The 23,898-nt window shown below is 45.0% G+C and overlaps 2 protein-coding genes across 2 annotated transcripts in view; both read left to right on the top strand.

Moving 5' to 3' along the window:
• The first annotated feature begins 9,971 nt into the window (after positions 1–9,971).
• The window catches only part of ELOVL5 (ELOVL fatty acid elongase 5), a 76,199-nt gene continuing 62,272 nt past the window's right edge, over positions 9,972–23,898 (top strand). Inside the window, exon 1 of the mRNA XM_041725599.1 lies at positions 9,972–10,102. The gene's annotated coding sequence lies outside the window, so the exon portion shown is untranslated. The remainder of the gene's footprint in view (positions 10,103–23,898) is intronic.
• On the top strand, positions 10,135–12,170 carry LOC121473383 (translation initiation factor IF-2-like). The gene is made up of 2 exons (XM_041725738.1): positions 10,135–10,896; positions 12,037–12,170. The coding sequence occupies exon 1, from the start codon at positions 10,150–10,152 to the stop codon at positions 10,684–10,686; it is 537 nt and encodes a 178-aa protein (XP_041581672.1). The 5' UTR covers positions 10,135–10,149; the 3' UTR covers positions 10,687–10,896; positions 12,037–12,170.

Consider the following 23,898-nt stretch of genomic DNA (forward strand, 5'->3'; position numbering starts at 1 on the left):
CTCAGGGAAAGAATTGTGGAAAGGGCCCAAACTTTGTAACTAACAAACTTGTGACCTTGGCCAGGTTCATCTGGATCTGGTTCTGACATCTGAAAAGAGTGATAATACCTATTGCTACTGATTGGTTAGGAGAATTAAACGAGGGATGAGGGACGCCTGGGTGGCTCAGCGGTTGGGCGTCTGCCTTTGGCCCAGGGCCCGATCCCAGGATCTGGAGTCGAGTCCCACATCCGACTCCTTGCAGGGAGCCCGCTTCTCCCTCTGCCTGGATCTTCTGCTTCTCTGACTCTGTGTGTCTCGTGAATAAATAAATAAAACCTTTGAGAGAGAGAATTAAACGAGAAGTGAAAACATCTAGCAGCAGTTTGTGATCAAAGTGCTTTCTGTGCCTTTAAGTGTTTGGGGGATGGGGTGGAGAGTGGGGAGTGAAAGAGTGACTTTTCCCACCAACAGAAAAGCCAACTAGGTTTCCTCTTATCCTTCCTGGGGAAATAAGACACTACGGAAGATAAATGAGACAGCGGCGGGGAGGAGGGGGGAGCCCATTTACGAAATATTCCCAAAGAAGTATTTTCAACATCACAGTTCATGAGGCTGCCGCAAGCAAATATAATTTAAAGCTCAAATTTAAAAATGGTAATGCAACCTCACATTTAAATTTTAAACCTCAGCCTTTTGCAATACCTCCCTCTCGGCAGTGGACACACGTTAGCAAAGTCCAGAGCAGAGGGCTAATTCACGGGGGGGGGTAAAAAAAGACTAAAATAATTGAAAGCGTCTCTCGAGGCTTTTCCCCGCCCCGGCGTTGGGCTGGGCCGTCCTCGCCGTTTTCTCCCACCCCCGGCAGCTGCACCGAGACGCGCGCCTCGGAGACCCGGGACGCCGCGTCGCCGGGCGGGATGCTCGGGCGGGATGCTCCGGGCGGGATGCTCCGGGCGGGATGCGCGCAGCGCGCGGACCCCGGAGGCAGCACCGCTCCGCAGCCTCCCCCCGGGCCGCCGGCCTTCCTCCGCGGTCCGGGCCGCCCAGCGCCCGCCCCCAGGCTCAGCGCCACCCCCCCGGGTCCCCCGCCGGGTCAGCGCCGGGCCGAGGCCGGTCAATGCCCGGGAATGACCCGGCCGGCGCGCGAGCCTGGGGCGGGGAAGGAGCGCGCGCCCGCCGCGCGAGGCCCCGCCCCATCGCCAGATGCGGCGCCGGCGGTGCGCGGTGATTGGCGGGTGCGGCCGCGGGATGAATGGGGTGACCGCGACGGGGGAGCGGGGCGGGGACGCGGAGGGCGGAGGGCGGAGGGCGCCGGGCGGGGGGAGCCGCAGAGGGGCGCAGGGGCGGCGGCGGCACCGCCCTGTGCGGCGGGCGCCCAACGGTCCCCGCGCCGGGCGAGAGGAGGAGGAGGAGGAGGAGGAGGAGGAGGAGGGGAGCCCGGTGGGCGGGCTCTGGTCCCCGGGCTGGGCGCGCCTGTGGGGGCCCGGAAGTGTTAGGGGCCCCAGAGGGGCCGCGATGCAGACCGGGGGTGGGGGCGGGGGTGCAGGTGCGGGGGGGGGCGGGGGGGGGCGGGGGGAGGGAGAAGCCGCGCCTGCTCTCAGGCCCCGGGCGAGGGGCGTCCCCGCGCCCCGAGAATCCCTCCTGGCTTCCCTGAGCGCGCTGTGCAAACAGGGCCTTGCTCGTCGGAGTAAGAGCTGTGATTGGATTCCGTGTCTGGACATCCCTGTCTGGAAAGGCAGCTTTTTTTTTTTTTTTTCCTGTTCCTATACCAGTCCCTTATTTGACTTCATAGTTCACATTGGGTCCTTCAGCAGGTATCTATTGTGTGCCCACTTTACGCCCGGCACACCTCAGGGGGCAAGATAGACTTGTTTCTAACATCCTGAAGGGTAAAAGCTTCATTAGGGCAGGTGGGGATAAAAATAAGCAACCAAAACAATTACAGATTATGCAATGTGCTGTGAATTGAGGATTAGCGTGTGGTTGAAGAAGGAGAAATGCAAAGACGAAAGACTGATTTTTTTACCCAAGATAATAGGAAAGGCGCATCTGAAAAGGTGACTTGTAAGTTGAGACCTGGAAAAGGGGGAGGTGAGCAGTTTTAAGGAGAGAGTATAGCCTTTGCAAGGGGTTCGATTCCCTTTTCTCATCCTCTGCAACATTTGAATTTTCATAGCACTTTTTTTGCACTTCTTAAGGTATGTGACTTTTTACCAAGTGTTATAGTTTTATTCTCTCATACCAGGTCCCCCCAAAATACTCAGTAAATATATACCCCTGTATCCACTTATTTCCAGATATGCTGCTAGGTGCCCAGGAAAATTTAAAAAGTGAAATGAGCATTTGTGTTTCCTGAAATATTAATTTTGTATTTTTATGCTTGTCCTGTACATCCACTATGGCACCCTTTATCCCTGGTGTTTGGGAATTTCTCTTCACCACAACGAAACTTTCCAGGCTTTCATGCTTTCTGAACTTAATTGATCCAATAAACTAATTCGGCCTACCTATTAGTAAATGAAAGTACAGTGTATTCTTCTTCTTACATAGTGTTTGTGTCTATTTTCCTGTTTGTGTTTTATTAGTAACCAACTGGCAATGCCTTGATTCAAAGCAAAAATGAAATGAAAATTTGAAGCACTTGACTAACCCTCTGAGTTGAAAAACGTTTATTGATGTTGGGCTGAGAATGTAGGTCCTTTTCTCAGCCCTCATTCCATGGAGCAGTATGCCTTGCTTTGTTTACAGAGTAGGCCTGCCTTGATCTCTACCTCCTCCTTTTGAAATTTGGCAACCCACTCCCATATGTGTAAATGTTTTCTTGTGATATGAGAAAACCATACTGGGAAAGGCAAATTCTTAGAACTAAAATATTGACATAGTTATCAAAATATTAGGCATATCTTGATTGTTCCAACAAGTAAATAAACTCCATTTCAATTATTCTGTCTCTGATTCTGTTTTTAAAAGTAGAATTATTTATTTTATCTGTATTAGTTATCTATTGCTTTATAACAAATGACCCCCAAACAGTGGCTTAAAATGACAGTTTTTCTCTCAAAGTTTCTTCAGGTGAAGAATTGGGGAATTGCTCATTTAGCTGGGTTTTATGTTTTGGGGTTTCTCACAGTCTACAATTAAAATTAACTGGGCCTGGGGTCATCTTAAGGCTTTGCTAAGGAAGAAGGCACTTGCTAGTTCACTGATGTGGTCATTGGCAAGATTCAGTTCCTTGTGGGCTATCACACTGAGGACCTCAGTTCCTAGTTATCTGTTAGCCAGAGGCCATACTTAGTTTCTTGTTTTGTGAGCATCTCCAACATGGCACCTTCAACAAGTTTGCAATGGAGAGTGCTAGTAAGATAGTAGTCAATTCTTTCTCAACCTTATCCTGGAAAATCATTCCATTATTGTTGCCTTTTTCTTTCTGTTAGGAGCAGAAGGAGTCCAACTCATGGGCATAAAGATCAGGTGCCAGGGATCACTGGGAGCAGTTTCAGAAGCTGCTAATCATACTATCAGAGCACATTAAGCTGATGAAATGAATTTGGGGCCTCAAAAATCTTTCTTGCGTATCATGAAACAGTTTACTGTCTTATTGCTGTATTTATCATGAAGAAAGTAAATGGTCTTTTGAGAGTCTAGTTCAGTGAACATTTATTGAATGCCTGCTAAATATCTGGCATAGCATAAAGCTAGAGGAAAAAGATGACACATGACACATTTTCCAGCCTTGAGTTGGGGAAAAGAGGTATAAGCAAATAATTATAATATTAATATTATAAGTGATTTTTTAAAGGCCTGCATGGAGTGCTCCAATTATGGGGAGAATAGGAAAGAAACATTCTGTTCTAGGTCACATTCAAGGAAGTAAAAAGGGTGTAGAGACAAAAGAAAAGATTACATAAAGTTTAAGACTATGTAGAAGTTAATCTTATTGATGAGCAAAATGCAAAAGTAATGATATACTATGGTACTTTTTATTTCTAGACCTGAAAGAGCCTAAAATTGCCCCACTTTTATGCATATAGGGTATCTAATAGCTTTTTAAGCTTTATACCTGAGTTCATTCTATTGAAATACATCTGAGAGTGTAGCCCCACATCTGATAGAGTGCATCATTTAATCATTCAGATTAGAACGCAATACTGTAATGCTATTTAGCTAAAAGAGAATTGACTTAGTGGACCTAACCCTAGGGAATACACTTAAATTTGAAAAAAAAAAATGTGCTTCATGTTCAGATACCAAACAATAGTTTGCAATTGAACTGCAACACACTCGTAGAATTTCAGGTGGGTCTCAGGATGCTACCACGTTCACTTCTGCCAAACAATGAACTTGAGATTGTGGAAAGAAATTATACTACCAGTTTTTGCAATGTAACAGCATGTCTAACATTGTAGGTGCACAAAAGCAAGGCCTTTTATAATGCATATAAACTAAAATATCACATGACCTAGCATGACTAAATCATTTATGAGTAATTATTAGAGGACTTGTTTTATAAATGATGGAATAAAGGCAAAGCATATTCTGTGCTACCTCAGCATTGCCAAAAATCATAAAGAGCACTTGAAGAACACAACAGCTCAACCAGAATATACTCCTCAACAATAGACCACCACATGGCTACTCTTTGCCAGTTGCACATAATTTTTAGCCAGAAATTTGGTCATTGTCTGCTTTTGTCTGCTCCCTAGAAATCTTCAGCTCTTTAATATATTACATAATATTACATAATTTTTAAAATCAATTATGAAAGTTATCTGTTGATAACCAGCAAAGTAAAAGACACATTGAGAATCTGTCCTGTTTTAAAATCTTATTTTTAACAGAGCTAAGCATTTGAAGAAGTTGAGAACCGAGAATTGAATTCGACCTTAATATTAAAAGTAAATCTTTAGTATGTCAGATAGTGGTAAGTGCTAAGGAGAAAATGTAAGCAGGGTAAAAAAGGTTCCAGAATGTGAGAGGCAGGGAGAGAGATGTTGCAAACTTAGAGTTTAAGATCTAAGACGATGACATTTATAGAGAATGCAGTAAAAGTGTAAGTCTTGTAGATTTCTAAGTGAGATTATACTAGGCCTGATGGAAGAGTAAGTATAAAGGCCCTGAGGCAAGTCCAGTGCTAAAGAGGTGATTGTGGGTAGAAGACAAAATAGCTGTAGAAGACACTGATGCTGAGTCACGAAGGACCTCATAAGCGACTGTAAGGGTTTTTTTACTCTTAACTGAGAGGATAGGTTGATTGATGGTTTAAGTACACAAGTGACATCATCTGGCTTTGGTTTTAAGAGTATCAATCGGGCTGCTCCATTGAGAAGACTGTGGGTGACAAAAGCACTAGAGGTCCGGGCTGTTGGAAAATTCTGAGCAACAGCTATGTTAACCAGTAGTTGTGGCGAAAATAAGAATCGGGGTATATTTCAAAGATTGAGGAGACAGAATTTAGCTAGTGCAAGGATGTAGGATGTGTAAGAGGATGAGAGGAGCTAAACATAACTCTAAGATGTTTGGCTTGAGAAACTGAATGAGTAGAACTGTCATTTACAAAGCTGGGGAAGACCCTGGATATGAGGGAAAATCAAGAATTCACTTTTTATTATTTTCAGTTTGAGTTGCCTTTTAGACATCTAAGAGGAGAAGTTCTTAATAGGCAGTTATAGGGATGCCTGGGTGGTTCAGTGGTTGAGTATCTGCCTTCAGCTCAAGGTGTGATCCCGGGAGTACTGAGTCCCACCTCAGGCTCCCTGGGAAGGAGCCTGCCTCTCTCTCATGAATAAATAAATACATCTTTTAAAAAATAGGCAGTTATATACATAATTCTAGACTTCAGGGGAAAATACATTTGGGAGAAATACATTTGGGGGTAAATAGAGTATATATAGAATCCAAAGCTATGAAAGAGAGTGATAATAGCACCTAGGAAGTAGATGTATATAGAGAGGACTGAGGACACAGACCCCTTTCATTGTCCAGTCACTCCTGGATGGGGTACTAAAGGGTATATAAAAGGAAGTGGAGAAGAAAAGCCAGAGTATCCAGAAATATTTCAAGCTGTTCATTCATTTAACAGATATTTATGAGCATCAGCTATTTGCCAGAAGTTCTACTAGCCGTTGGGAAAACAACATGGTAGACCAGGCAAGGGCAATGCCCTCAAGTAGTTCACATCCATCAGGATAAACACTCAAGGACAGGAATAGAGATAAACCCCAGTACAATGAAGAGGAGTAGCAGCTGAGTAACAATGGAAGTGTAGAAATGACTCCTTGTTCTGGGGAGGAAAGGAAACTGCCTCTAATCTATCTGCCTCTAACAAAGACAAGCCAGACCAATGGGAACCCCTGGCAGCAAGATAATAGAAAACACAAATTAGAAGAAAAAAATAAGATCATGGAGGGGGGGGGGGGGGGAGGTAGGAGCCAACAGAGACTTTGTAGTGACATGCTTAGCATAAACTAGCTTATGCTTGTCCTGTATTTTAGCCAACTTTCAAAGGTCCAGAGGCAAACACAGACTTATTCCTTACCTCAAAAAACAGGTTTCATTATATTGTGCAAATATCTCCTAAGCACATATAGTGTTTCATCCTGAAATGAAGCAAGTCTCATTTTTTTAAAAAGATTTTATTTATTCATGAAATACACAGAGAAAGAGAGAGAGAGAGAGGCAGAGGGAGAAGCAGGCTCCTCACAGGGAGCCTGATGCGGAACTTGATCCCAGACCCCAGGATCACACCTGGAGCCAAAGGCAGACGCTCAATTGCTGAGCCACCCAGGAGTCCCAAAGCAAATCTCATTAACCAGAATTACATTCTATTGAAACTTTCTATTGTATTTTTTTAAAGATTTTATTTTTAATTAATCTCTATACCCAACGTGGGGCTCAAACTCACAATCCTGAGATCAAGAGTTGCCTGTTCCACTGACTGAGCCAGCCAGGCACCCCTTAATTTTATTTCTTAATTTAACTACAGATGCTATAACAATGGAACATATTTTCCAAGATGTCAAATTCTTTCTTTCTCGAGAGCAATATTGAAGTAACTTTCTAATATGCTTGGAAATGTGTGGTTGGAGGAGATTTCAGGCCATTGATGAAAACTAAGAGCAGAAGGAAAGAATGCTACCAGAATTTAAAAATAAAGAAAAGCAAAAGGAGAAAGATAAAAAGGAATACTTAAGTACTAAGTAATGAAAATAACTCAACAATCACTTCTTAGGGACTATTGTATGGATGTTGTAAAGAAAAAGGAAGAGTTACAGGTTTTGGTTTGTTTTGTTTTGTTTTTACTGCACCTTACCTGGGGTTACTCTTGATAGGTTGGTTATAAGCACTGGGATGGCTCTAGCACAGTGTCAAGAACCTGGTTGGCCAAGAGTCTGATTCTGACACTAAGTAAAACACTTTTCTTTTTTTTTTTTTTTTAGATTTTATTTATTCATGAGAGAGAGAGAGAGAGAGAAAGAGAGAGAGAGAGAGAAGCAGGCACCATGTAGGGAACCCGATGTGTGACTCTATCCCAGGACCCCGGGATCACGCCCTGGGCCAAAGGCACTCAACTGCTGAGCCACCCAGGCATCCCTAAAACACTTTTCTTGAACCCTGGCAATGAATCCTAGGCATTCTTTTGGTTTATTTGGAAAAAAAAAAAGAGCAACCCATATTTAAGTTGGGAAGTCATTTCAGTTTTACTGCTTGCTTTCCTTAAAGCTTTATCCATGATTGTGATAGTGGTGCAATCTACAATAATTGGTACTGTGGTCATGATAGTTTACACTGTAGGGTGTAAGATGAGCTGTGGGGTGAGGGTAGGGGGAATTCTCCCTAAATCATATATGTATTCGGAACCCTAAGTCTCTGGAGAGGAAGAAAGAGAACATGCCTTTACACCTTAGGATTAAGAGGAATCAATAGTCCTGGGACACTATATGACAGAGGGTTAGAATTCTAGAACAGAAAATGGAAGCACCTGGGGATGATGGGCAGGAGGAACAAGAATTCATTCATTCAAAACATATTTACCAAGCTCTTATTATATACCAAGCACTGTACTAAGATCTGTGGATAAACAGCAAAATTCAACATGTTTCCCCTCCAATGGAGTTTACAACCTAGAGCAGTGGTCTTTAAAGTGGGGGTACAAGCGTCTATCTCATGGATTGAGAAAGATGGTACAATCAGGAAACAACATGCATAAAATACTACAACTTTATATTTACTTTTACCTTGAGAAAAAATAATTACTATATGACTTGACAGTTACTTAAGTCCGTAATTAAAAATAAACACAAATATTTTGCTAGTACAGGCTTAAAACATTTTACTGATAAGTGAGCACAACAAAATTGAGTGTATTGTAAAACTTGAGATTTTTGGAATACTAAGTTAAAGTTGAAACTTTTAAAACTGGGAAAGACAGAACTTGGCTAGACTAACAGAGAGCTGAACCAACTCTGGCCTTGGCCTGCTAACAGAAGAATGAAAAATAAAGGAAATACCTTCACCAAACTCTTCTATGCTTCTAGCACATGCTTTTCACATGCCCCTTATCAGAAATCTTTTAATCAGTGTTATCTCGGTTTCCATTATAGCATTGACTGCCGCACGGTAATTGTTTCCCGACTTTATTACTTTATTATTACTTTATTATAGGCAGAGGGGTTCCTTGAGGTTCTTTTTCTAACATCTAGTACAGCATTTGACACACTGAAGCCATTCAGTGTTTGTGGAGTTGAATGACAATGGACTATTTTGTGTATGTTTAAGTCACCTCAATTTGTGTATGTTTAAATTATCTAATTTGTATACAGTTTGTACATCCTTATTCTTACTGCAGTGGCCAAGTGCCTGGAACACAGCTGGTACATGATAAACATTACATTGAGAATACACTTACCTACATTAAATGGTTGCCTATGTTGGCTCAACCTACTTGGAGTAGTAAGAGGACACAAGGAGAAAGGCTTAATTTCTGGGGCTTGATATGGGGCAAGTGTGGGATACTAGGATGATCAAGGCCCGGAGTTTTACATACCAATGAAAAACAGCAAGGGTCTATTCGTGCCTTGAGCACAAAGCACTGTCCTGAGTGCTTACATTTGTCTAGCTGAAGAGGCGTCACTTACTTCACCACCTTTCCTCCTTTTAAAAGCCTGTGGAGGGGATCCCGGGGTGGCTCAGCAGTTTGGCGCCTGCCTTTGGCCCAGGGCACGATCCTGGGGTCTCGGGATCGAGTCCCACGTCGGGCTCCCGGTGCATGGAGCCTGCTTCTCCCTCTGCCTGTGTCTCTGCCTCTCTCTGTGTCTATCACAAATAATAATAATAATAATAAAAAGCCTGTTGAATAATTTCTAGAGTAGAAATGAAGTTGGTAGTGACCTCTAAGGATCCCTAGGAGGAAAAAAAAAAATCACAGTAAATCTATCCAAATGGAGTTAAGTTCTAACAACGATTTTGAGTGCTTTTCGCCGTTGCCTTATCCTGTCCAACTGCAGACCTCCGCTCCGGTGGTCTCTGCAGGTATTTAACCCTTTAAGCTAAAAAAAAAAAAAAAAAATCAAGGAGAAGTGGACCCGCTTCAGAATCCTAAGGGCGAGGCCTCCGGAGCGCGCCGCCGAGCCGCCGAGCTGCCGTCGTCCCAGCGCCCTGCCGGCCCGGCTGTCAGGGATGCCGAGCGCGGGGTGTCCGGGACTCCACCGCGGCGAATGCGCAGGCTCTGCGTTCCACGCAGGCTTGCTAGGAAGAAAGGGGGGAAAAGGCCGCCCGGAGACACGTGAAGCCGAGGGCACCAACCCGGGCCTCGGCTCCCCGCGGCACGGGCTCTGGAATTTACAATCACGAAAGTTCTATTGTCTCGCTATTGGCTCCGGGGCCGCATGACATCATAGCGCTTGATTCGCCCCTCGCGCCCCGATTGGCTGGCCGCGCCATTGTGACGTCACGGTCAGCCCACGTTCTGCTTGTAGATACCCGGCGCCTTCCTCTTCCCGGCGCGGCGCTCCGTGGCTCCCGGAGCCTCGCTCTCGCATCCCCCTCGGCTCCGCCGGCCGCGGTCGCCCGTGCAGCCGTCGCGCCGCTCCCCCAGGGCCGCCGCCGCCCCTCGGACGACGAGGTAAGCCGTCGGCTCCGGAAAACTTCGCCCGGGGCCGCCGCTCGGCCATGACACCCGCGCAGCGAGGGCTGCGAGCCGCGCTGAGGACCTGGGGCTGCCGGCCCGCGCCGCGCCCGCGTGGCGGAGCAGCTCGGCGGCTGCGGCGGGGCCCCGCCTGGCTCCCCGGGCGCGGACGGCGGGCGCGGACGGCGGGCGCGGACGGCGGGCGCCTCGGGACCTGGCGCCGAGCCGCAGGCTCACCTGCTGGGCGCGGGGAAGCGGCAGGCGGGCAGGTGTGCGCCGTGACAGGCGCGGCGGGGGCACAGGCGTGCCCGGACCGCGGGCGGCGGGGGTGGGCTCGGGCTCGGGTGAGCCCGCCCTGTCGCGAGGACCTGGCGGGCGAGGTGCGCGGTGCCGGGAAGCGCCCCCGGAGGGCCCGGGGCTGGCTCGCGGAGTTCCGAGAGCCTCAGCCGGGGCGCGCCCGCCCGTGCGCCCGCCCGCCCGCGCCCCCGCCCGGCGGCGCGGGGACCCTCCGGCCTCTCCTTTCCCCGCCCCTGCCTCCGGGAGGGAAGCCCGCTAGCCCAGGGCCACTCGGGTTTTATTAAAACCAGAGGACTGCAGCTCGGCGGTGCTCGGGGAGGGACGAGGCCGGCGGGGAAGCGGGGGGCGGGCGGCGGGGGGGGCGGGGGGGTGGGCGGGGACTCGAGGGCGACCTGGGCGGCCCTTTGGGGAGTCCCGGCGCGGGAGGGAGGAGGCGCGCGGCGCGGGAGCGGCTGTGAGCCGGCGGAGCCCTGGGGTCGTGGCGGCGGCCACTTGTAAGGAAAAGTGCCCTTCTGCAGTGTCCACGCCTGCAGGACTGGCCCCCTCTGTGCCACCTCTGTCCGCCCGCGTCCGAGAGGGGGGAGGCGGGGGGTGCCCGGAGCAAGAGTTGTTCTTTTAAAACTGTCTCTTGCAACCCGTTCCTTGCTCTTGCACTTCTGGGGTTGGTTGGTGGTTTCCCGTTCCGACGCCTCCAGTTCAGCTCATCTCCCCGCTCGCGATTGCAAATTTGGAGAATGCATCGGGCCAACTTTGTGGCTCCAGACACAGGACGCTTCCACACTCCACTCCTCCCCGGTGGGGGTCCCCTACGGAGGAATCCGGTGCCTTGACTTACTGGCTGGGCTGGGGGACCCAGAGGGGCCCGCGGGGGTGGAGTGGGGGTGCGGGATTGCGGCAAGCGTGACATCTTAATTCTTTAATAACGGACCCGTTGCAAGGAAGTGCTTTTTTAGGGTTGTACGGAAGAGCTAATTGTTGCTTGCCGGATTTTGTAACTTGTTCCCCTATTTGGTAGATAACCTGTTGGTTTGCACTTGTTTTACTTGCACATCTCGGCCCACAGCATTTGGTGCAGAATCTGCAGATGCCGACGTCGCCGGTTTTGTGTTCCATGGCTGTGGACGAACACTTTTAACTTTCCATCTTCGGTTAGGAGTGAATCACTTTTTTTATTTAGTCAGCTCAGATGCTGCCTGGGATTCTCCCGGAAAGCTCCGCACTTGAAAGAGAAAGGTCATTCGTGTCCCTTCTAGGTTATTAGCCCAGATGATAACTTTTCTTCACCAAGGGTTTTCTTGTTCTCTTTTGCATTTTCTTTTCTCTTCCATTTCTAACTGAAGACTGAAAGGAAGATGTTATTGATGGCTACAAGATGGCTAATTTTACAGAATGTGGAACTTTGCTGAAAAGTGAAAGTAGAAAGCATACTAAAATTTGCCAGATTTTTCAAGAAAAGTGTCTTGTAACTTCAAACGCTGTCCTCGTTCACCTGACTCAATTTCCTTACATATAAATGGGTGTTTCCTGTTGCAGAATTTTTAGGATTTCAGGAGAGGATACAAATCAAAGCCCAGCTTGGAGTCCTCCAAATACTGGTTTAGTAAATGCTTCCTTATTTTTTCTTCCTGGGGAAGGGGAAGTGAGATATAGAGGATGTGGCCAAGAATAAAGTGCAAGAATCTCAAACGACTGGGAAAATATTCAAAACTTTAGGTTTTCACAGACAAGAATTCCAGTATCCCTATGAAGGCACTTTTGAAAATGAGGTAAGTTATCTCATTCGCTGGGACTAGCAGAGCCTCGTTTTTTTTCCTGCCCGCCCTGGTTAGAGACCTTAATCTTTGAGTGTGAGCAAGGATCTTTCTTTCCTTACCTTTTCTCTTACTCTTTAGCATAGTTATTGATTGTCCACCTGCTTCTAGAGGTGAGTGTCTTATTTCCAACATGAATTATACAAATCAAGGCAAAACTGTTTTCCTTCCTTTTGGGTAACTTTGATGCCCAAGTAGATGATAGAGAGTGTGACAGCTTTACTTTTTTATCTGGCCATATTATCCTTCCTTTCCCCTAAGAAATTTTTATTTCAGACAGATATGTGCCATTTATGTAACTCTATTAAAAATCTAACCTAGTTGGGATGCCAGGGTGGCTCAGCGGTTGAGCCTTTGGCTCAGGGCGTGATCCTGGAGTCCCAGGATCCCAGGATCAAGTCCCACATTGGGCTCCCTGCAGGGAATCTGCTTCTCCCTCTGCCTTTGCCTCTGCCTCTCTCTGTGCCTCTCTCATGAATAAATAAAATCTTAAAAAAAAAAAAAATGACCTAGTTAACTTGTCTAAGATTAACAATATGTCATCTTTCAGATCTACCTTAAATCTATTCCCTTATTTTTTCTAGGTGCCTTTTTAATTCATTGATGTGCCAGTTATGTGTAGTTTGTATGTGTGTTGAGAGAGGTTATGTAAAAGTTGAATGACACAGTTCTGACTCCAAAAGTCTTCTTGAGTTCGTTTACATTTTAATCCTCTCATACCTATGCTAAATCTATACCGGGGACTAAAAAGGGGGTCAGAAGTAGATTTCTCCAGGACTTGTGTAACTCTAGGAAAGCTTTGTATGGCAGAACTATCTATGTTAGACATATCAGCGCTTACCACTATAAGATTGGTTAGGATGTTTTCAGTACAGGAAACAGAACACCTGACTCAAATGGGCTTAAAATGACCACCTGAGGGGATCCCTGGGTGGCTCAGCGGTTTGGCGCCTGCCTTTGGCCCAGGGCGCGATCCTGGAGTCCCGGGATCGAGTCCCACATCAGGCTCCCGGCATGGAGCCTGCTTCTCCCTCTGCCTGTGTCTCTGCCTCTCTCTCTCTCTCTCTCTGTCTATGATAAATAAATAAATAAATCTTTAAAAAAAAAAAAATGACCACCTGAGGGGATCCCTGGGTGGCTCAGCGGTTTGGCGCCTGCCTTTGGCCCAGGGCGCGATCCTGGAGTCCCGGGATCGAGTCCCACATCAGGCTCCCGGCATGGAGCCTGCTTCTCCTCTGCCTGTGTCTCTGCCTCTCTCTCTCTCTCTGTCTATGATAAATAAATAAATAAATAAATAAATAAATCTTTAAAAAAAAAAAAAAATGACCACCTGAGGGATCCCTGGGTGGCTCAGCGGTTTGGCGCCTGCCTTTGGCCCAGGGCGCGATCCTGGAGTCCCGGGATCGAGTCCCACATCAGGCTCCCGGCATGGAGCCTGCTTCTCCTCTGCCTGTGTCTCTGCCTCTCTCTCTCTCTCTCTCTCTCTCTCTCTCTGTCTATGATAAATAAATAGGCAAGGCATTCCAGGAGAGAGGGAATTTGCAGAGCAAACATCTCTGGAGTCCTTGGGCAAAAAAGCAAGGAGGCCCAGTTGACTGAAGCTGATAGTGCAGAAGTGGAAGAAAAGGTTAGAAAGGCAAATCATTGATGATGATAATAGCTGTCTGTTACAAAGCTCTAATGTGTCAAACCCTGCAGTGAACACTTTATATGGATTTATCCCAATTGCTATTAATTAGTACTGTGAGAATTCTCACTTTACAGATGAAGAAATGGAGGCTTAGAGAAGTTTAGACACTTGGCCATGGGCACAAAACATTCCAGCCCAGATCATCTTGAGCCCCTAGCCTGCCTTCTCTCCTGAGGTTACAGGGTAGCACTGAAGCTTTTGAACTAGGAGTACATTATGAACATGGTGCCCTAGGAATATGACTCTTGGCAGAATGTGTAAGATGAATTGGCTCGGACTGTGGAGATGGGTTGGGAGGCTATTGGATGTGGCCAGAGCGGTGAGAAAACCCCATGTGGAACTACAGTTGTGAGCACAGACACATTCTACAAGATTATCTCTAGGATAAGATCTGAGACCTGGAGACCAGTGAATATGAGGGCCAACAAGACGAAGAACACTCAAGACCAAGTGGTAGGTGATCCCTGGGTGGCTCAGCGGTTTGGCGCCTGCCTTTGGCCCAGGGCGCGATCCTGGAGTCCCAGGATCAAGTCCCACGTCAGGCTCCCGGCATGGAGCCTGCTTCTCCCTCCTCCTGTGTCTCTGCCCCCCCGCCTTTCTCTCTCTCTGTCTATCATAAATAAATAATAAATAAATAAGTAAATCTTTATAAAAAAGAAAAAAGACCAAGTGGTAGAAGAAACTTAGTGTTACAGAGAAAGAAGAAGGAAGCTTTGCAATTAGGTGAAATATCCAAACGGCCCAGATATGTATCTGGACAAACTGCTATTCACCACCCCCTTACACCCCTCCCCCCCATGGGCTGTTGCCTTTCTACAACTACACGTTTCCTCTATTTTCCAACAGTTTTTAATATTTTAACATACCTTGGTAGAGATGTAGTTTATAATCCGTGGCATTTTAAAATCACTGCAGGCACTTTTCCACATTTTAATAATACTGTAATTGGGATGCCTCCTAACTTTTAATGAAGTATCATTGGTGAGAGATGAAAAATACATTATTGGTAAAGCTCATGCAGCTGGTTGCTCGCAGAACCAGAAGTAAGAAGCAAGGCTTTTGGGGCTCCATCCATCAGCTAACTTATCTCAGCTTATGTAATAGATAAGAAAGTCAGTGATGCCTCATGATACAGGATTATAGTGAAGCATATGCATAGTAGTTCTTTATTGCAACTGAAGTAATCTGAGAAGATGGGAAGGCATAGCTGTTTAAGTCTGGGGCATCATTCTTGTATAGAACCTGGCTGCCATGGCTTTCTATTCTGACTTGCCACCAACCATGAGAACATCAACTCTGGGTATTGGTCACTTTTTCTTTAAAAGATGAAGGTGATTCCCAAGTCCCTTTCAGAACTAAAGTTTTTTATTTTCACTTTGGCCAAGAGCAAATCCCTTGTTTCTGTTTGATTAGGGATAGAGAGTGAAAGTTGAAATCATTTAGGTCTTAGGCGATGTCAAAATTAATGGTGGAAGTTACAGTTTTGTCTTTAAGAGGTTAAGCTTAATGGCTAGAAATATTCTGGCCTACAAAGTGAATTGTTTAGGAAGATACCTGACCTAATTTTGAGTATTTGTAGTCAAACCCCCCATTCACCCACACAAATCCCCAACCCTCATTTGAACCCATAAATGTTATCCTTAGCAAACGGTTTGGTTCCCACTGGGCTTCTGCTGGCATATTTCCTGAGTGGGAACAGTTTTTTTTGACTTCCATAATTCCTGGAATATCCAGGGATTATGTGGTTCCTGGATATAAAATATTGGTACTTGGTGGGTGTTCTGAAAGACTAAATTCGGACCCTGTCTCCTCCCTAGCCCCTGTCATTTGTTTGAAGTACAGTGGTGTGTAACCTTCTTTATTAAATTAGACTTTTGTACTTTTGTTTGATGTCTTTGCTGACAGGGATTTAGGAAATCATTTCTTTAAAATTTTATTTTATTTATTTATTTATTTTTTTTAGTGCTGGTATTGTCATGCTTTCTTTAGTTAGGAGAATAACCATTTTCTCGAAACACCTGTGATTTCTAACTATAATCCTTCTACTAGGTTGACACTCTCCACTAGCACATGCTGGTTACAGTTTCCATCTCTATGAAGTTCTACCTTTGCCCTTTCTTGTCCCCATTGTCAACAGTTTCACCCTGTCAGAACAAATCTTTATAAGCCCATACTAAAAAGATCTCATTAAAGCCATGTTGGTCTTTATTGGCCATTCAGGTCTTTATTGTATCTGTTATGCTGAACGCCAGATTACCTGTTCTCCTCTTGTCTTGGCATAGCAAATGCTACCACAGAGTAATTGTTAAGAATTTCTCTTTCCCCAAAGAATAGTTCTCATGATGCCAAATTTGATAATTATTCATTTACTCTGGGAGTTTGGCAGTGTGGTGTATGTCCCTAGGGGGTAGTGTTCAGGGTACCTCTGCTTCAGTCTTTGGCAGAAGTAGTAAATTACTTTAATATTTACAGAAGTTGTTGATCCCTCCATCTGCCATGTTAACTGATATATACCTCTGTGAAAATTTGAGTTTTACTTCTTTTGGAACTTTTAAGTATTTGCTGTGGATCTGAGGTACGTTTATAAGAGCATCTACTATGCTTTTTAAAAGTTAGCAATGCTGTGGGAAGTGGATTAAAGAGGCTGCCTTCGAGGTTAGCAGCCACCCATCTGGATGGGGTTCCAACTCTTCCACTTACGGGTGGATAGAACTTTTAGATGCTAATACCTGTGCCTACTTTGGAAAGGTATTCAAACCATCAGTATTAAATGCAAAAGTTAAGTAGGGAACTGATTTTGATGATCGGGTAAAAAGATCTCTCTATTGTATAGGATGTCCATTGAAACATTGTTTATAATAACAAAAGATTGTAAGATACAATAGAGTAAGTGTCCTTCAGAATAAATTACAGCTGGGCAATAGAAAACTTTGCAGCTTATAAAAAGAATGAGCCTATTCCGTGGTACCATTTGTAACTATTCAGTAGCCATACTAGGTACTTTTCTAAAATGCTCTACGTATATTAATTAATTTTGGCTTCACAAAACTCCACAAGGTAGGTACCCTGATTTTACAGATGTGAAAACTAAGGCACAGAAAGGTGAAGTGACTTGTTCAAGGCTCCACAGCCACTGGGTGGCAGAGCCAGGATTCAAACCCAGGCAGTCTGGCTATTGTCAGCCCTTAGCCACCTTGCTACACTGTAAGCTTGTGAGATCTAGGTAGTCATCTTTGCATTTGCAGCTCTAGAGATAGAACTAGAGGAAACAGTTGAGTTTCTTACTCATCATTACATTCTGAGAGATTGACGGCATAACCACAATAGGACTTTTGACAATAACTAAACGAAGAAAGCTAATAGAAAAACATTTATGATTGGCCCTTAAAAGAGTAACCTTTTGTTTCTTCTCCAAGTCCTTTTTTTTCAGAATTCTGCACTTAAGCGTTCTCTTTTTGGTGTAATCAGAAGCACGGAAACAGAAGAGCTCTATGATCATTGGTGTAAAAAAAAAAAAAAAAACCTGTAAGCAAAAGCTCAGTTGCTAGTAGGCTGGATGACTGTGACTGGCCACGGGCATCCAGCATCAGTTTCCTCACCTGGCCTTAGCTCCAGCTGGGTTTGATTTACAAGCTGTATAAGACCTGAGAGGTGTGGGCTGGGAGGGAAGGGCACGCAAATCCTCTAGGGAGCCTCTGTCTCCAGCTTGTCTGATTTCCCTTGGACGGAGGTGTAAGTCATGTGCATTTTGAAAACATCTACTAGGTCATTCTGACACAGGCCTCCTTGAGGGCCACCTGTTCAGGTTCAAGATAGACACATTTATCGCCACCCTTAGTTCTCTTGGGGTTATTAGGCTCTTGAACCTTTTCATTTTCTTTCTGGGTTTGGATCAGATCTGACAACATTATGATGTGTATGGGTTCCACAATTTCTAAAATAAGAGAATCATAAAATTCAGAGTGGCCTACCTGTTAACATGGTCTGTGACCAGGTGGTAACTGTTGGCTTTGGACACACACTCTGTAGGAGAGAGGAATAAATGATTTGTAATCTCTTAAAAATGGCCCATCACATCAAACTTTTTTTTTTTGTTTTTTTTTTTTTGGTTTTTTTTTTTTTTGTTTTGAGAGAGAGAGAGAGAGAGAGAGAATGAACACGAGCAGGGGGAAGGGCAGAGAGAGAGAGAGGGAGAAGCAGGTTCTCTGCTAAGCAGGGAGCCTAATGCAGGGCACATCCCGGGATCCTGGGATTATGACCTGAGCCAAAGTCAGAAGCTTAGCCAACTGAGCCACCCAAGTGCACCCTGCAAACTTTTTTTTTTTTTTAATTTTTAAAAAAACATTTTAACTCTGCCTTTCCTTCTCATTCACCTCCATACTCAAATAACATTTGTAAAATGTGAGGGTTTGGATTCAGTTTAAACAAAGAAATGTGTTCTCGTGTCACATGCCTTATTTATGTTACACAGGCTTGAGTTTAAAATCTTCCAAGACTTCTCCTGGGGATTGCATAACCTATCTTTGTTAATTATGTTTTTCCATCCTCTTTTAATTTCAATTGAGGCTATGATGTTGCCTTTGTGTATTTGTATGAATTAGCTTGAAGAACATGATAATTTGAATATTCAAGTAATCACATCAGTTAAGAGACTGCAATCAGATAAGAATTACAAGTAGCTGCCCATAGCAGAAAAGCTTAAAAGCCCCTTAAATGTTTGTCTTCCAGCTATTTGCAATTGGCAGTCTGACTTAGATGTTTAGGAATATGAAGCATTTCTCAGTGTCTTTAAGCTTAGTCTTTAAGGCAACCGTTAGAGGCATGCAAAAGATCTTGATGTTCATGATGGGCTTTGGCCATTGGTTTTTTTTGAAGCATGCTTGTAAAGGAGACAGTGGTTGCCCTGTGAAAACAGGGGTCAGAGTTTCTCCGAAGTGCCCCTTAAACACAGTATCTCAGGACTTCTATGTCCCCAGGAGAATGCTATAAACACTATACTTGCTTCCTCTTCAGAGCAGCTCCTTTTTGTTTACTTGGCAAGGAGTGGTAGGTTTGGAATGGGCTCAGTGACCCCAAAGGAAGATGCCTTTGAATGCGGTGCATAGTGAGAGAGTTGCTTTTCACTGAACCTTGGTACAGACCTTCATGCTTGAGTTTATCATTTTTTTTTTTTTTGAGAAATGGGATTGGCATATTTTTAAAGGGCTTCCCAAAATTCAAGATTTAGATGAATAATTGCAAAGTGTTGTGGGAAGACCTGTCTCAGTGGGTGATGTACTTGACCATAGGTTTGACTATCTACCCAGTTTCCATCTCATTTATTTCTAATCCACTTCTGAGCTCCAGACTCAACTTCTTATCAACTAGGTTCACTTGAATGCCCCACAAACCTCTCTGTCCTGTTGGCCAGCATGGTCAGGAGCCCCACCATCCACCAGTTTGCCCATGCCTGCAAGCGTGGTATTCGGATCCTTCTTCCCATCAGCCATATCCTTCTGTCCCCTGTTCCAGCTGTTAGTCAGCAAGTCTTGTCCTTTCATGTTCCTGTCTGTCCCTCTCCATGGCCCCTTCTCCTCCCATCATCCTAACTGGACAACTACGGTTTCTCCCTGGCTCCTTCCTGGCTCTCCTGTGGTCTGGTCCCTACTCTCTTGTCACCATGGCATCCTGACATGTTATAGGATCATTTCACTCCATCCTAAAAGCTTCATTTTCTCTTCAGGGCCATTCTTGAACCAGCTTCACTTCCTGCTTTTTTCCTGCCTGCACTTCTCGCTGAAAACACCACAGACTTCATTTCTTCAAATGTTCCTTGTCTGTTCCCATCTCTACTCTGTCCAGGCTGTATTTGGATGCCTCCTCACCAGTTGCTTCCCAGCAAAAAAACCCAAAAAAACAAAAAAACAAAAAAAACCCCACAAAAGCAAAACAAATTTAGTAGCAGAAAAAGCTCTGTTCTTCATTAGTCAAGTCTCACACCCTAGAATCGTTGATCCTTTTGATTGAATCAGATGTTCTCACCTCTTCCTGCTTATATAACCTTGGTTCTAATACCTAACCTTTGTGTGCCTCAGCTTCCCCATTCTTAAAGTGAGAATGACTAGCACTTTCCTTTTCTCTCTGCTCAGAGTTTGGCATGTTTATCTTTGTGTCCTCGGTACCTATATACCATCAATCGTGTGGTAGCTATTTAGCAATTATTTACATGAACGTGTCTCTAAAGATGTAGGTTTCAAGTATCAGTTCAGTAATCTGTGCTAATGGCTATGTGAAGATGAGTATACCTCAGTAGCCTGAGAATACATAATACTTCACAAATGAGTACTCTAGCAGGGGACTCTGGGAAACTTGGCCTCCCTGCCTGTAATGTTAACCATTTCCTACTCCAAGCTGAGGGAGAAGAGCAACAGTACAGACCATACAAATTGTTGGACATCCCACTTACCCGGGAGCGAAGGTGACACATGTAATTATTTTAAAGAGCCTTGCTTTTTTGCATATTACCTTGTAGCACATTCAAGGAGAATGTACTATTGATAGACCACACTTGTGGCACTGTGCCCAAGGAAGGAGTAAGCGCCAGTGTTTTGGCATCCAGCTATTCCATGTAAAATAATGATGGAAGCTGGAATGCCTAGGTGGCTCAGCGGTCGAATGTCTGCCTTCAGCTAAGGGGATGATCCCAGGTCCAGGGATCAAGTCCCACATTGGGCTCCCTGCGAAGAGCCTGCTTCTCCCTCTAAGTCTCTCCCTTTCTCTCTGTCTCTCATGAATAAATAAATACAATCTTAAAAAAAAAGTGATGGAAACTGACAACACTTTTTTAACCTTATTTTGGTTGGCCACAGCATTGATTCCAGGTTGAGATAGACTGTGTAGGTTGGACAGAGCCTATCTGCGTCACACAGATAGGTATTAATTCATTTATCATTCACACTCACCATTGGAGATTCTTGTGTGCTGCCCTCAGCTGTCCTCGGCTAAGGAGCATAAATCCTGCTGTGACACATGACCGTACATCCACTAGCAAAGAGATTACAATCCAGTGGAAGAGGTGAGATATGTACTTGAGTCAACATAATTATTGGCACTACAGAAATGGCCATGTCTTTTTCAGTAAGGCTTGGCTGTAAGTGATGGAGATTTCAAAATAATAGTGGCTCCAGATTGGGATCTCAAAATAAGGGAGAAGTTTGTCTCCCATAAAAGATTACAGAGATGGTCCAGGGCTGGTTTAATCCTCCATAGGTTCACTTTTGGCTCACTGTGCATCAGGCTTGGAGTATGATATCACTGTCTTCCAGCCAGCAGGCTGAAGAGACAAAGATGGGGCAGAGGGATCATCCATACCTTGTCTTAGGGGAGGTCCCCAGAAACCGCCCCTAGATACTTTGCTTGTCTCCTTGGCCAGAACTAGACATGTAGCTACATTAAGCTGCAAGAGAAGCTGGAAATGTCTCAGTTGATTCTGGCCATCGGCAGCCAAAAGTCCTGCTACTCTACGGAAATTAGGCAGTAGCTCTCAGTCTGTGCCACAGACTACCCACGTGGAATTTAGACTCAGGGAGGATACTGATAAGTGAACAGATATCAGTACTACAGTGATGGGGATTATGTGAGTTCAGTACAGGGTGCCATGAGAACAAACAGGAAAGACACCTGATTCATAGGGGGAGGATCAGGAAAGGTTTGCCTGGAGAATAAGCAGGAATCTCATGGAAAGAAGAAATAGGCAGAGTATTCTAGCAGAGGCTCTGAGGAGAGGAGCAAGGGGCTGGGGACTGGAGAAGCATGAGATGAACTGAAAAAGTGAGGAAAACCAAAGGAGGAAGCAGAGGCCTGATCATGTGGGCCCTGGGGGGCCACACAGAGGAGTTTGGACATTTTCCTGCGGTCTTTTAACTGGTTGTGAGGAGGTGGGTAACCTATGAAGGATGCTTTTGGGTAGGGAGCAGTCCAAGACTGGAGGCAGAGATGATCCTTTGGGAGGGAGTGCATTAATCCAGTTGAGATGACCAGAAAAGTGGCTTTGGGGAGGGAGAGAAGTGGATACAAGTCCTATAAGTTTCATAGAGTTTAAGAACTGGGAAAGAAAAAATAATAAAATAAATTAAAGAACTGGGAAAGAGGGGCACCAGGGTGGCTTAGTCAGCTGAGCCTCCAGCTCTCAGTTTCTGCTCAGGTCATGATCTCATGAGCCCTGGGGGTGGGCTGTGTGCTCAGCAGGGAGTCTGCCCAAAAGATTGTCCCCCTCTCGACATGTTCTCTCTGTAAAATAGGTAAATCTTCAAAAAAAAAAAAAAGTGGGAAAGAATTGAGATAACTTGGTCTGCATTTTCACTTGACAAATGATGAAAGCAAGGTTTATTTTTATTTTTTTTAAGATTTTATTTATTCATAGAGACACAGAGAGAGGGAAGAGGCAGAGACACAGGCAGAGGGAGAAGCAGGCTTTATGCAGGGAGCCTGATGTGGGACTCGATCCCAGGTCTCCAGGATCGCCACCGGGGCTGCCTGAAAGCAAGGTTTAAAACTTAAATAGCTTGTCCAAGGTCACCCAACTAGCTGTATGTAGCACCCAGAACTTTCTCTGCCTAAACTTGTTCCCTTCTATCCCCTCTGTATATGCCAACTTGGCAGAAGGGGCATTGTGGGTTTCTGAGAAAGCAGAGATAAAGAGAAGCTAAGTGGCTTTGGGTCTGGGTCTTACGAGACGACAGTAATTTGCACAGGAGAATGGAAAGGGCCTCTGGATAGAGCAAATTACATAAGACTAGGTGTGTTTGGTGCTCCTGAGTTCTGCGGTTTGAGTACAGTCTTAGGGTGCTACAAGGAAGGTAGTATAAGACCATGTTGCAGAAGTTATTTTGAAATCATGGAAGCCTTTAATTTAATATAAGACTAAGTGGATTAGACTTAGCAACAGGGAGCCAATTAACACTTGGCATCAAAGGACTTAACATGACCTTGTTGAAAGCGAAGTCTGCATTTTTTTCTAACTTTCGCCTGCCTCGGTGCGTTGTATTAGGTGGTTGTGGTCAGCAGAATAGGAGCATCTCAACGATGGCTGTGTTCTAATTCCCAGCACCTGTGAAGATGTTAGGTTACAGGCAAAAGGGAATTATTGTTGTAAATAGAATTAAACTTGTTGACTAAAATAGGGAAATTATCCCAGATTATCCAGGTGAGCTCAGTGTAATCACAGGTGTCCCACAATCTGGAAGAGGAAGGCAGAAGAGAACTAGAACAGTGGTGGCACAAGGAGACTTGGCCCAGTGTTGCTTGCTTTGAAGATGGGTGAAAGGACCATGAATCAAGAAATGCAAGCAGGAAGAAGATTCTTCTGTAGAGCCTCCAGAAAGGAATGCAGCCCTGCTACCAGGGCTTTGATTTTAGTCCGATGAGACTCATTTGAGACTCTTGATCTCAAATGTAGGAGAAATATGTGTTTTAAGCTCCTTAGTTTGTGGCAGTTTGTTACAGTAGCCATAGAAAACTAAAATAATGGTCAGTATTTGTTTGCCTAGTGAAGGAGAGCTGTGCTCTAAGAAGGATTAGTGTGACAGCTTCATTTGTTACAGGGATTGGTGAGGAGGAAGTTCTGGAGTTCTTAGAAGACTCTTCAGGTAGAGAAGTGAGGGGGTGAGCCTGGAGGGGGAAAGGGTGAAGGTAGTGGGGTAGAGGTGGCTGAAATTGCCGAGGCTCTACATAGGCCCCAAAGCCTGGGTGGCCAGGTATCCAGGGTAGGTGAGAGATGGAGGGTACTTTTGGAACCAGACTGCAGGGAAGGTTATAGAGTCAGTAACAAATATGAGAATCAGAAGAGAAGATTATAAGAGAAGTATAATAAATTTAGTTTCTGGCTCACTGAGTTTGAGATTCAGGAACATCACATGTGTGTAGGTGGAGAAAGATCAGATGCAAACTGGCACTTAATGTCTGAGATGGGATGCAGGATTGGGTGTCATTGGTCATGGTTTTTATCTATCTGTTTC

This window comes from Vulpes lagopus, chromosome 1 (genome assembly GCF_018345385.1).
Source record: "Vulpes lagopus strain Blue_001 chromosome 1, ASM1834538v1, whole genome shotgun sequence".
In the NCBI taxonomy this organism is placed as follows: Eukaryota; Metazoa; Chordata; class Mammalia; order Carnivora; family Canidae; genus Vulpes; species Vulpes lagopus.

Excerpts from the sequence above, each read along its gene's own strand:
- LOC121473383 (XM_041725738.1), top strand. The coding sequence starts at position 10,150 with ATGACACCCGCGCAGCGAGGGCTGCGAGCCGCGCTGAGGACCTGGGGC.